Raw genomic sequence first — 13321 nt, 5'->3', positions numbered from 1 at the left:
TTTTCCCAGTTTCTTTTTATTACATTCTGAGTTGCTTAGTTGTAGGAACCCACTACTTTTAAATAATTTTTTTTTACCAACTGCCATAAGCCCTTGAGAGATTTTAAATTATAAGGTACGCTAACAAACTCTTCCTATTGTTGCTTTTGAATCTCACTTTGCCATATGCTCACCCTTTCCTCTGTCTGGTATCAAACATAGTTTTTAAATATATACACAGTTTAGGCTGCAATCCTACACCCATCTACCTATGAGTAAGCCCTATGAAACGAAGTGGGACCTCTGAGTAAAAATACATAGGATACCCATGCACAGGTATTGGTGTAAAATTACACATTACTACATCTAGACTTGTGGTCCTTGTTAGCTCCTAATGGGAGGAAAAATACGACATTCCAGGAGTGGCTAGGAATGATTTTTTACATTGGTTATGTTTGCTGCCTTGAAATACTTTGGCCTGAAAGATGGGATGCAAATATTTAAAAATAAATCCCTAAAATAGTCAGGGGGTTGGAAAATGGAGATGAACCAAAAACAAATCCACCTAAAACCCTTTTCCAATTAGTATGTACAAATTTCTAGCTTGTCTAGGTATCTGTGTTGCTGGAACAAATTAGCTAATATTCTAGGCATGGGAAGAGAGCAAATAATAGAAGGAACAGGGCTGGAGGTGCAAAAGGCCAGATATTCTACACATGCCTCAGGCTGCAATCCTATGCATACCTACCTGGAAGTAAGCCCCACTGAACTCAGTGGGATTTATTTCTGAGTAAACATGCATAGGATTTTGCCTGTCGGCTCAATACTAATATATAACAGATTATGGTAGACAAAAGTCTATATGCATGTAAAGGAGTTCATAAATGGAGCATTAGTAATTTCCACTTCAAATTTCAGAAGAAATAGACAGAGTCATGCATGGTATTACAGCGATTTGTTTATTGGCAGGTCATATTTGTTCTGAATTTTAAGGACTTAAATAGGAGGTAGGGGAAAAATAAGTGTTTTCACCACATGAAAGATGCATACATTTTACAAATATTATATACAAAATAAAATACCAGTGGAGTTTGTACAGACCTCAATTCTTTACTACTTTAGAAACAATGGAAGTGACAGAGATTAGCACTGAAAATGTCCAATAGGAACGCTAAGCTTTAAAGCATCTCATATGATTGCTCTTTCTTTTCTGGAAAACACTTCCTTCAATTAGAAAGTACTTCAAGCTCTTGACTAAGGCTTTGTCCCCCCCTCCCCCTGGCCGCCCAACCTGCAGTCCAGAGAATAAAATTAAACTGTCCACTTTAGCTTTCTGGTTAGCATAGCAATATACAAAACTGTTGTATATTAGACCATGCAACAAAATAAGAGTAATACAGTATTTTGGGCAAAAAGAACAGACGAGGAAACACTTGGTTGTCAGATATCCCTCCTCTTCCCAGCTGAAATGATTTTATCTCTACTAGGTAAAAATCTTCAGATTTTGCCCAGGTGGTTATGATGAGAGAGCTATGCCTTTCTATAAAGGCAGAATTTTTCCCAAAGTGCAGATGCTCTGTGGACACACACCTCCAACTGGCTTATGCCAGAAAGAAATAAAGCCAAGCAAGCTCATCACAATTTCATCTACCCAATACCGGTGGAGTTAGTTGTCAAAGGAGGGTGAAACTCTCCCCTTTCCCTCTGCGCTCTGTCCCACCACCCCATCACTAAAGGCTAGTAATAAATAAAATGTACACATGTCAGCAGGTGGGCTGCAGTAGGGTGGAACACGGCAACAAGCCACCCTGCCTGGGTTTGCATGTCATGATAAGCTGTGTGGCTGCTGTAGCTTGAATATACACAATGACGGCCAGCCATGGTGGGCTCCAGCAGTCGTGCAAACCGTATCATGGCAGGAGGAACATAAACCGCCTTTACCTAAAAAAGGAGCAGCCTAGCATCAGGCTGGTGTAGAGATATACCATAAAAACTCAACAGACTACCCTTGGGTGCACCTGTGCTGCACCCTCACAGAGGAGCAGCTCAAAAGTGTACTGCTTAAGTCTTAAGATCTTTCTTTTTACAAAACCTAACGCTAATTTAATTGCTGTTGTCCTTAAATATGTATCTATACATACTCTTCAAAACCTGGAAAATATTTAAAGGAATTAATAACTTCAGTGGCTGCTACTGGTGGAAAGCTAGACATTCCTCACTTCAAGGATGCTTTTGCAAGCAGATAGGCGTTGATGGGCAAACACCTCTGGATTGGCAATCCTTGAGTTTTAAAGCTAATTTTGTAAAATGATACTGATCATTTACTGATTATTTTACTGATACAGAATTCCTTTTGGTTCTAAGCAGAATAAAATATATATAAATAAATATATATATATAGTATTATTCAGTACAAATATACTACCTCTCATTCAGAGATCTAGAAATTATTCAGAGACAAAGTCTGGTTGCTGGATAGTTCTGTAACATTTCATCCTTAACAAAAAATGGCATAAAATATTTATCTTGATCTACCTAAAACTTCAAGCTTTAATTTCATTCATGGTAGTTCCTGCTTTTATTCTTGTGTTTCTGCTTGCATACAAGTAATCAATTCCCCTGTTTTTAATGTTTGTTTTGATCCTCAGTATAATATTTGCAGTAACAGGCAGGTCTAAACAGGAAAAAACACATATCAGTTTACATTTTGGAACTAGGTCAGAAACCCCTAATACAAAATATTGATGTTTTGCAGCAGTTCAGAATGATTAATTCCCATAAATATTGCTGCATTTCTAAAAAAAAAAAAAAGTGTGGGGGGGAGGAGAGATAGTGAAGGCTTGATCCTTGTCTAGTCACCATTTTTAATTTGGCCAAGGTTAATGAGAATTTAATATACACTACTTGGGTCCTAAAGTAGCTTGGATCCTAAAGTTGTTCTTCCATTCACATAATGGGGGATTTCTGCCAACTCCTCCCTCAGCCTGAAGTCCCCACATCATATCTTGCATCATTCTCAAGGGTTCCACAACCCCCAGGATAAGACTTTTGTGGGACATAGGGATGCAAGGGAAGATGTTCACCGGAAAGCCCTGTTCCATGAATGTGACCTGTGTTCTGTTTCTAGAAGGAAAGTTAAGATCCAAGCCACTGAATGCAAGGTACATATATTTTGTTCTTTGGTATCTAGACCCAAATACAAAGTGCGAAGTTAAAGGCAGCTCTAAAATGTCCTAGCCTTATGCCCAATGCCTCTTCAAATAGTCAAATAAATGCTGGAAGGCTGAAAGGGTAAGGAAGAAAAAGTAATCCAAACGCAGTGGCAAGTATCCTGAATCTAGTCAGACTTAAAATGGACATTTATCTGCCTGTTACTGGCTGATCTAAATGTTCAGTCCTATGCAGAGTTAGGTGTGCTGTTTTGGCATGCCTAATTCTCCATAGGATCAGGTTGTTAAGTTGCTTTCAAAGACATAGCACAGACTCACTTTGACATCAATATATTTCTTAATGCTAAAGCCTTTATTTTGCCTTTGAAAAGGAAGCAACTTTTCTAATCTTAAGGTTTCATTTCTTGGCCCTCTCTAACCTCCATTTATCAGCTGGAACACTCATGCTGGTGTTGTGAAAATACCACCTATGGCAAGGGAGAGAAAATTAAAGAGAAAATTATTTTCTGGTCTTGAAACTAAAAAAGTGATTTGCTTGAAAGTTGAAATTCAGGCCTGCCCTAGCCCACAGTCTAAGAAACTGTAAGGAATAATTGGGCTACAATTCAATACAACACTGTAAGTAACAAGATTATTACAATAAGTACACAACGGCAAAAATAGTTCAGATAGTGGGGTGTGGAATCCAAGTTCTGCATCGGATTTCTTTAGTATTAGCATCAAACTAGAATACTTGCCAAATATCTAAGTACATTTTCCTCATTTAAATACCATGTTCTTGCGGTCCAAAATATGTACACACAATTCCTTGTAAGTAATGATTTTCCCCCAACAGCGATTCTACCACTCTAGCAATCATATAAATCTGTTATAAAGACTATAAAGGACTGCACTATGTCTGAAAGAGCATATTTCCTGTTCTATACCGCAGCAATGTGTAAAAGGCAGTGAAGCAGTCAAAGGCTGCACCCACAGACCTGCTCAATGTCATAGATCTCCTTTGGGCAGTCTGCAGACAGGATTAATGGTGTATTCTCTGTCACAACAACATCGTCTTCTATACGTATACCAATGCCACGGAATCTTTCAAGGGCACTTACATCATCCTCGGGGATGTAGATGCCTGGAAATAAAGATGGTGAACAAAAACTAAAGAGCCTGCATTACAAATTACTACAAATCTGTAGTACTGCATGATATATAAGGTCAGACATATAAATATATTTTGTTTGATTTGTACCCTGCCATTCTACCAAAAATGGTACTCAAAATGGCTTACAATCACTTATAAAACTTGATAAAAACAATAAAATAAATATGTAAAAATGCAGTTAAAAACAATTAAAACACAACAATAACAGAGTAAAAATAGCATCCAACCCAACAGAGCTGCTTACACAGCAAAATGCTGCAAAGGCCCACTTGAATAAAGCGGTCTTTGCCTGCTGGTGGAAGGCCAGCAGAGAGGGAGCGAACCTAACCTCTCTCGGCAGGGAGTTCCACAGCCAGGGATCAGCCACCAAAAGGCCCTCTCTTGGGTCATCACCACACACACCTCTAAAGGTGGCACTCTCAAAAGAAGGGCCTCTCCAAACGGTCTTAAGAACTAGGCAGGCTCGTATGGGAGAAGGTGGTATTTCAGGTAGCCTGGTCCCAAGCCATACAGGGCTTTATAGGTCATAACCAGCACTTCGAATTCCGCCTAGAAACAGACTGGTGATCAGTGAAGCTGTTGTAATAAGGGAGTCACGTGCTCTCTGTAACCAGCCCCAGTCAACAGTTTGGCCACAGCATTCTGGACCAGCTGAAGTTTCTGAACACTTTTTGTAGGCAGCCCCAAATATAGCATGTTGTAGTAGTCCAAATGGGGTGTAACTAAGGCATGTATGATCGTGGCCAGATCAGATGTCTTTAGGAACTGGTGCAGTTGGCGCAGTAGGCCCAGCTGTGCAAATGCACTCCTGCCCACCACTGAAACCTGGGCATCCAGGTTCAAGGCTGAGTCCAGAAGTACACTCAAACTGAGAGCCTGAGTTTTCAGGGGGAGTGTAACCCCATCCAGCACAGGTTGAATCCCTCTTCCCTGATCTGCCTTTTGACTGATCAGGAGCACATCTGTCTTGTCTGGATTAAGCTTCAATTTGTCCTCATCCAGTCCATTATTGACATGAGACACTGATTTAGAACTAGACCAGCTTCCTTGGATTTAGACGGAAAGGAAAGATAAGAGTTGGGTACCATTAGCATACTTGTGGCATTGAACCCCTAAACCTCAGAAAAACTTTCCCAGCAGTTTCTTGATATGTTAGGGTGGAACCCTGAAAGACACCACAGGCCAACAGCATTGAACAGGAATCCATCAGCACCACCTTCTGATATCACCCCTCTAGGAAGGACTGGAGCCACTGTATAACAGTGCCTTCCAGTCCCAACTCAGACAGCTGCCTCAGAAGGATACCATGGTTGATGGTATAGAAAGCTGCCAAGAGGTCCTGCAAAACCAACAGGGACAAACTCCTCCTGGCCAGTTTACCAAGGTGACCAAAATAGTGTCTGTACCATAAACAGGCCTGAGGCCAGATTGAAATGGATCTAGGTAATCCATCTCATCCAGAAGTCCCTGAAGTGGAGAAGCTACCACATGCTCTAGCACCTTGCCCAAGAATGGAATATTAGAGACTGGCTGGAAATTATCCAGTGTGGTGGGGGTCCAGGAGGGCTTTTGTAAACAAAAGTCATACCATCACCTCTTTTAGGCAGGACGGAACCACACCTTGTCATAAACAGGCATTCACCATTACCCTTACTCACTCAGCCAGTCCCTCACTGGCTGCTTTTATAAGGCAGGAAGGGCGAGGGTCCAGAACAAGCGGTAGGCCTCAGTTCACCAAGGATCCTGTCCACATCCTCAGGCTGTACAAACTGAAATATATCCTTCGTAACCAGACAAGCAGGAGCCACTGGATCTTTATCAACTATGGCATCCAAGTCAACGTGGATACAATCAATTCTATCTGCAAAGCGTCATGCAAATTGGTCACAGCAGGCTATCAAAGTGGTCCACATCCTCTTCTTGTGAGCTAGAGCATAATAGGCCTCTGACCACCCGAAAAAGCTCAGAACAGATGCAATGGTGGTGGAGAAGCTGTCCTCATTGCCACGGAGTAGGCTTTAAAATGACCTTTAGCCCATGCTGGATTGGACTTGTTCTGAGTTTTCTGTCAAGGTTGCTGTAGTGGGAAATGCTGGAGTGGGAAATGCGTCCCACTCATTTCATCATCCGCTGTACCCTGGAAAACCAGGGAGCTTGTGGGGCTCGACTCTGTGGGAGAGGACACTCTGGAACTATTTTATCAACTACTCAGGCCATTTCTCCATTCCAGACATCAACCAGAATCATTTGCCAAAATGAGAGGAAAATCCCCAAGAGCCGTCAGAAGCTCCAAGTCCCAGCAAGTCTAAACTCCACCAGGGAGTGATCTGTCCATGACAATGGAACTATATAAAGTTCCTCAACCCCCAGATCACCATCATCCCATCCTGCACAGAAGACGAGATCTAAAGTGTGCCCTACTGAATGAGTGGGGCCAGATACTAATTGGGACAGACCCATGGTTGCCATGGAGGCCATGAAGTCCTGAGACACTCCTGACAAGGTGACCTCTGCATGTATGTTAAAGTCTCCCAGTACAACAAGCTATGGAGACTCCAACACCAACCCCGAGACCACCTTGGCTAGGTCAGGAAGGGAGACTGCTGAGCAGCAGGGCAGGCAGTACACCGACGGAATTCCTATTCTGTCTCAAACACCCACCTTCAGATACACACACTTGAAACTGGAAGACTGTGGGATATGTCTTTGCAGGTCAAGAAACCAAGTGTCCAATCCTCTCTGATTTTAACTAGAAAAACAACCTCACTCATCGTCAGCCCTGAGGAAAACATAAGGAAGGGGAGAGAGACTATGTGGGCCTACACCAGTTAAAGAAATCTAGGAAAGCAAGACGTTCCCTGTTGATTCTAGTGCTGGTGCAATACAAGGACACACAGCCAGTTGTATTGCAGAAGTTGGAAAAAGGTGGGAGGGGGATGGCACTGTCTCTTGGATAGCTGTTCATGCCTTTGCTGATGTCTGCCACACTTTGAGGACCACTGGCACGAATAATGAAAGTTAAGAGAGGATATGTTGATAATTTTCAAATAATCAAAAAGATGTCAGAAAGAAGAGTGATCAGTTACCACATCCACTGAAACATGTGTGCAACACATGTTTAAATCAATCACCAGTACACAGATGTAGTGGGAAGGATTTCTCAGCTCTTAGTCCGGATTCATACATTTACAAGGCATCACATGGAAAAAAGCCTTCCACTGGCTGTAGTGGCTGGTTGTCCCCAAAACAGTGATAGGCAGCCATGCCTTGATAAACGCCTTTGAGCCCCCTCCTGGGCCTGCACTTTGGCCAAGGAGAGATCAGCCACCGCTCACTCACCCTCACAGCAGTGCAGCGCTGCTGTGGCTCTTGATGTAGGAAAGTGACTCCTTTGTTCTCTCCAGCAGAAACCATCAAGGTGTTGCACTGTCACGAGGCTGAATAAAAATGGCAGCTACAAATCTCTCCTTGCCAAGGCACAGTTGCCTGTGGCTGCTTTGGAGAATGGTGGTCACTACAGTCATTAAGAGGCTTCTTTCCACATGACGTATTGTTAAGGGGCAAACTAATGAACTAGGCTTACACAATGATCCTACATACATGGCAATGATTCATAGCCCCACCAAGGCAGAGGCTTTTCTTTGGGTGGGGGGGTCTTTGTCAGCGCCTCGAGTATTTCCTTCTCATAAAAGAAAACGTAGTGAATAAAGCTGCGGAATCTCCTTCCTTAGGAGATGTTCATGAACTAACCAGGACTACCTTACAAGGTTTTTTAAAAATATTATGGAGATAATGTAAGTACTCAGAGAATTTAGGAAAAGGATATGGTGTTGCGCATTGTATTATAGGGCCCCTGCCTTTAGCCATTGTAGGGCCTCGTTCTACTGCCGAAAGGTTTTACTAGATGTTGTTTACATCATGGTGAGAAGTTTTGGGGGCCAATTTCAAACCTTCTGGGGACCACACCTTCACTGTTGTGTGCCGCCGAAGTTTAGCAGCAGCAAAAGGATCAGTGGTTGTTGCCACTCAGTTTTGGGAGCAAACTGTGACAATGGCATAGAGAGGGCAAATTTTGCTTTAAAACGAGGTGGGGGCAGTGGGGGCATCCCTAGCCTTCTAGCTGTAAGAGCTAGAAATACACTTTGGGTGATGTAAAAACGCAGGATGGCAACTTAGGGAAAATACCATATACAGCAACTGCATAGCAAGTCTGTGAAGACATGATGCATGTCTGTATATCTGTGCATGTGTGTATATGTATGTGCATACTACACACACACACACACACACACACACACACACACACACGAAGGCCCAGAAGAAAACTGGAAAAATTTGGGAAAAAAACTTTTTTTTCCAGTTTTTCTCCATTTTTTTCTCTGAAAAATTGAGCAGCTTTGGATTATGAAATATTTCCTTTTAGAATTTAAGACAAAAGTATTTATATATTGTTACCCAGCCTTTGCTCCCCCCAAAATGATTTCTAAAAACTATGTAATAAGAACACTTCTATAGAAAGACTAGAGATGTACAATATCTGGAAATAATGAAGTCATGGGGAAAAATATAGACATTTATGCTCAGTTTCCCAACATGTGAGTAGAGTACATTCTAGAGTACACTGTACATTCTTGACAGTAAATGTGCATTTTTGACAGCTTGGGTTTTGTTCTATAGAATCTGGTGTTTCTGATGCTGTAGCAGTCATTTAATGTAGTTCTTATCTATTCAGACAATAATTACAAATTTACCGAGTTTACTTTTTAAAGTTTTAAAATATAATGATAATTTTATAAGCAAACTAAGTCATATATAAAAAAACTTTAGGAACAGAAAGGCTGCCTTGTGTTCCTAAAGCAGCCCTTGTCAACCTGGCGCCCTGCAGATGTTTGGAGCTACAGTGCCCAGCATTCCTGACCACTGGCCATGCTGCCTAAGGCTGATGGGAGCTGAGGTCCACAATATCTGGAAGGCATCAGGTTGAGGAAGGCTGTCTTAAAGCAACAAAGTGACTTATATCTGTAAAGAGTGCTAAAAAATTATTGCTTATTTTTCCATTTTTCCAAAATTTCCAATTTTTCCAGAACTCCCTGGAAAAAAACCCCTGTTTTTTCCATGGCCTCGAAATTTCTGGAAATTTTACATCTCTGTGCACACATACAAACACATATACACATCTAAGCATATCCATACATGTGTATGTACGTACACACACACACACACACACACACACTCTGTTCTTGTACTGTTAATAATGAATGAATGAATGAATGAATGAATTCATTTATTACAGTCTGAGAGCCAATGTGGTGTAGTGGCTGGAGCGTTGGGCTGGGAGCCGGGAGATCTGGCTTCTAGTCCCTACTCAGCCATAGAAGCTCACTGGGTGACTTTGGGCCAGTCACAGGCTCTCAGCCCAGCCTACCTCACAGGGTTGTTGTTGTGAGGCTAAAGAGGAGGATTATGTACGCTGCCTTGGGTTCCTTCAGGAGGAAAAAGGCGGGATATAAATGTAATAAATAAATAAATAAATAAATAAACAAAACAGTCACAGACCAGCAAAATCAATATAAAACATATAAAGCACAGTTAAAATTAGTTCAGTAACAAAATACAATGTACAAGGTTCCTTCTCTCATGAAAATAACATCATTTTTTCCTAGTTTGCTCTGAAATCATAAAAAAAAACCTAGCAACCCTTCCCGTGACACAAGAAGACTCATCCCTTAAACAAATGGATACCAAAGTGGTGGAGCTACTTCCTGGGAAGGCTGTTAGTAGTGGGGAAATTACCTTTTCTCTGCATTCCCTATAGAGGTCACAATATAAGAGAACATCTTCAACTGATTCTGTTACTCCAACACCACAGAAACATACCTGTTCACTAATCGGGATCTTACTAAATCGTCCATTTAATAGTACCAATGGCAGCACATTAAAACAGGCAAGGGTAAATGCTCTTCTATCCTTTGGAATGGTTAATGTATACAGATATGGAGCTGCAGTGATTCAGTAATTACTTAAATTATCATATTTAGTATAGAGTAATGGAGAGCAGGTTTTATTTGCAACAGTTCTCAAATACTGTAGATCTAAGTCAATTAATCTTTGAACAACAAGAAATTGGGCCTTCATAAGCCCATAACTGCCCACAACTGTTAATAATGTGTTATTTTACCTGGCTCAATGGTGATCACCATGCCTGGCTGGAGGGGGATTGATCGGGATATATCAGGTGTATCATGAACATCCATTCCCAGATAATGTCCTACGTGATGTGGGCAGTATTTCCGAACAGCCTAGAAGGCAATAAACAACATGCTCCTAAAACAAGCAAAATGTGGAGGGCTGCAAGGTAGACAAACTTCTTCAGCATAGAGTGTGACATGGGAAATATACACCAAAAAGGAAGTAGACAACTAACTGCTTGTTCATGCTTACACACAACCAGCATAGGCTGTGTGGACACCATCTTTGTGCCTTGTTCCTGGTATCTGGTGAAGTGTGATGAGTCTCCTTTCAATAACTATGACTTCTAGTCAGGTGGGGCAACCAACACCCTGTTATTGCTCATTTTTAAAATTCTGGAGGGAGAAGGGCAAGAAATCATGAGATAGAAATGCAAAGAAAGCGGGGGACGACAACTCTTCTCATTTGCTTTATTGCTTCTGAGCCTCTCTAACAATGCAAAAATGTTAAAGTTCTGCACTGAAATTTATAGGCAGCCAGTTTAAGATAAAAAGGAAGCACCTCTTCTTCGCCAACACATAATCAACCTATAAAATGTATTGTTGTTGTGATGGCAACTAGCTCAGTGGCTTTTAAACAAACTAGATGAATACTTGGAGAGTAGAACCTATCAGGGGGTATTGGCTGTGATAGCCAAAAGTGGAGCTTCCATTTTGAGACATCGTATCTCTGTGACCTATTAGCTGCATGCTTACTATGGTTATGAACCTCCCTGAAACATCTGTCTGGCCAGTGTTGGCAGACAGGAGTTGTGCTAGAAGATAACTTGTTTGACTCATTGTGGCAGTTCAGATTTTCTCAGAGCTGTCTGATTCACAGGACACCCTCTTAACGGGGAACTGGGTGGAATCAAGCTCACCACCTTCTTCCACTAACCAATACAGGTAGTGGTAGGGTTGTGGGGAATGGTGAAAACCGCTCCCAGCACTCACCTTTTCCCAATGCAAGGACAGGGGAGGAAGTGTACCAGCACCTGTCCCCATACAAAGCTTCTTCCCGCTACAATTCCTGCGCTGTCTCAAGGAAAGGCAAGAGCCACCACCAGCATGGGGCACAGCAGCTGTGGAATGTATCCAATACTTGACTCCCCCCTGCTCCTTCTCCATTCCTGAGACTGGGTGAGCACTGACAGCAATCTCCAGTTGTGGCTGCTTCCTGTTTTAGCTGTCATTTCCCTTCTTCTTTAGGCCAGTACAGACAGTGGTGGGCTGTATTCCACACATTCCCCCATTTAGGAGATAACCCAGAAATAAGCTCTGTCTATAGCTCATGAGCCAGATAGAATAATAGAATCATAGAATAGTAGGGTTGGAAGGGGCCTACAAGGCCATCGAGTCCAACCCCCTGCTCAATGCAGGAATCCAAGTCACAGCATCCCTGACAGATGGCTGTCCAGCCTTGTCTTCAATACCTCCAGTGTGGGAAAGCCCACCACCTCCCTAGGTAATTGGTTCCATTGTCATATTGCTCTAACAGTCAGGAAGCTTTTCCTGATGTTCAGCCGGAATCTGGCTTCCTGTAACTTGAGCCCATTATTCCGTGTCCTGCACTCTGGGATGATCAAGAAGAGATCCTGGCCTTCCTCTCTGTGACAACCTTTCAAGTACTTGAAGAGCGCTATCATATCTCCCCTCAGTCTTCTCTTCTCAAAGCTAAACATGCCCAGTTCTTTCAGTCTCTCTTCATAGGGCTTTGTTTCCAGTCCCCTGATCATCTTTGTTGCCCTCCTCTGAACCCTCTCCAGTTTGTCTGCATCCTTCTTCAAGTGTGGTGGCCAGAACTGGACACTACTCCAGATGAGGCCTAGCCAGTGCTCAGTAGAGGGGAACTAGTACTTCCCGGGATTTGGAAGCTATGCTCAGATAAGATAAATACACTGGATTATTTTTCTGCTCTTTCAGTGAATGCAGCATGTGCGTGGTGAGGTTTTTCACCCACATTAGCAACTGTGAGTATAGAATCAAGGGGCTGTAGTTATTCCAAATTAATTAACCCAGAGAAAAACTATACCTTGATTAAATAGCCTTCAACAGCCTCCACGAGGAGCAGTCTTGCTAGTACTAACAGCAGACATTGTAATGGCAATGTTTTCTCCAAGGCTCCCTCTTTCCTCTCTTCTCATACCACGAGAATTATAGAATCACAGAATCATAGAATAATAGGGTTGGAGGGGGCCTATATGACCATTGAGTCCAACCCCCTGCTCAATGCAGGAATCCAAGTCAGAGCATCCCTGACAGATGGCTGTCCAGCTTCATCTTGAATGCCTCCAGTGCGGGAGAACCCACTACCTCCCTAGGTAATTGGTTCCATTGCTGTACTGCTCTAACAGTCAGGAAGTTTCTCCTGATGTTCAGCCGGAATCTGGCTTCCTGTAACTTGAGCCCATTATTCCGTTTCCTGCATTCTGGGATGATTGAGAAGAGATCCTGGCCTTCCTCTCAGTGACAACCTTTCAAGTACTTGAAGAGCGCTATCCTATCTCCCCTCAGTCTTCTCTTCTCAAGGCTAAACATGAGATGCCTTGCACATTTAATTGTTAGGTGTTGGAATAAAGGCCTGGGAGGCCATGTATGGAACCATATTCTGGAGCCTCACATGTCTCTGACTCATATACTATCCTGCTTCCAGTACCTTCACTCATAGTAGCATACACGCAAACAGACAGTTACCACTCTACTACACTACCATTATGGCAGCGCTACTCCTCATGCTAGACATGCTACCAGCCTCCTCAATTTCTCTGCAGCAGGAAACATTGCCCCTCTTC

The 13321-nt window shown here is 42.4% G+C and overlaps 1 protein-coding gene across 5 annotated transcripts in view; it reads right to left on the bottom strand.

Annotated features, from left to right (window-relative positions):
- Positions 1-925: 925 nt before the first annotated feature.
- Positions 926-13321, bottom strand: part of XPNPEP3 (X-prolyl aminopeptidase 3) — a 51041-nt gene continuing 38645 nt past the window's right edge. For 3 of the 5 annotated variants that reach the window (XM_084809931.1, XM_084809928.1, XM_084809933.1), the window contains 3 exons: positions 10481-10601; positions 4127-4272; positions 926-1920 (listed from right to left, as the gene is read on the bottom strand). In XM_084809931.1, the coding sequence (XP_084666057.1) occupies positions 1717-1920; positions 4127-4272; positions 10481-10601 (471 nt within the window). In that variant the 3' untranslated portion in view covers positions 926-1716. Of the gene's footprint in view, positions 1921-2543; positions 2654-4016; positions 4273-10480; positions 10602-13321 lie in introns of those variants that run through there. The other 2 variants (XM_084809929.1, XM_084809930.1) reach the window with 2 other exon arrangements.

Source organism: Heloderma suspectum, chromosome 7 (assembly GCF_057233095.1).
Source record: "Heloderma suspectum isolate Gila_16-S chromosome 7, 16-S_ref, whole genome shotgun sequence".
Lineage (NCBI taxonomy): Eukaryota > Metazoa > Chordata > Lepidosauria > Squamata > Helodermatidae > Heloderma > Heloderma suspectum.
This window is presented reverse-complemented; position numbering and strand designations above follow the sequence as displayed.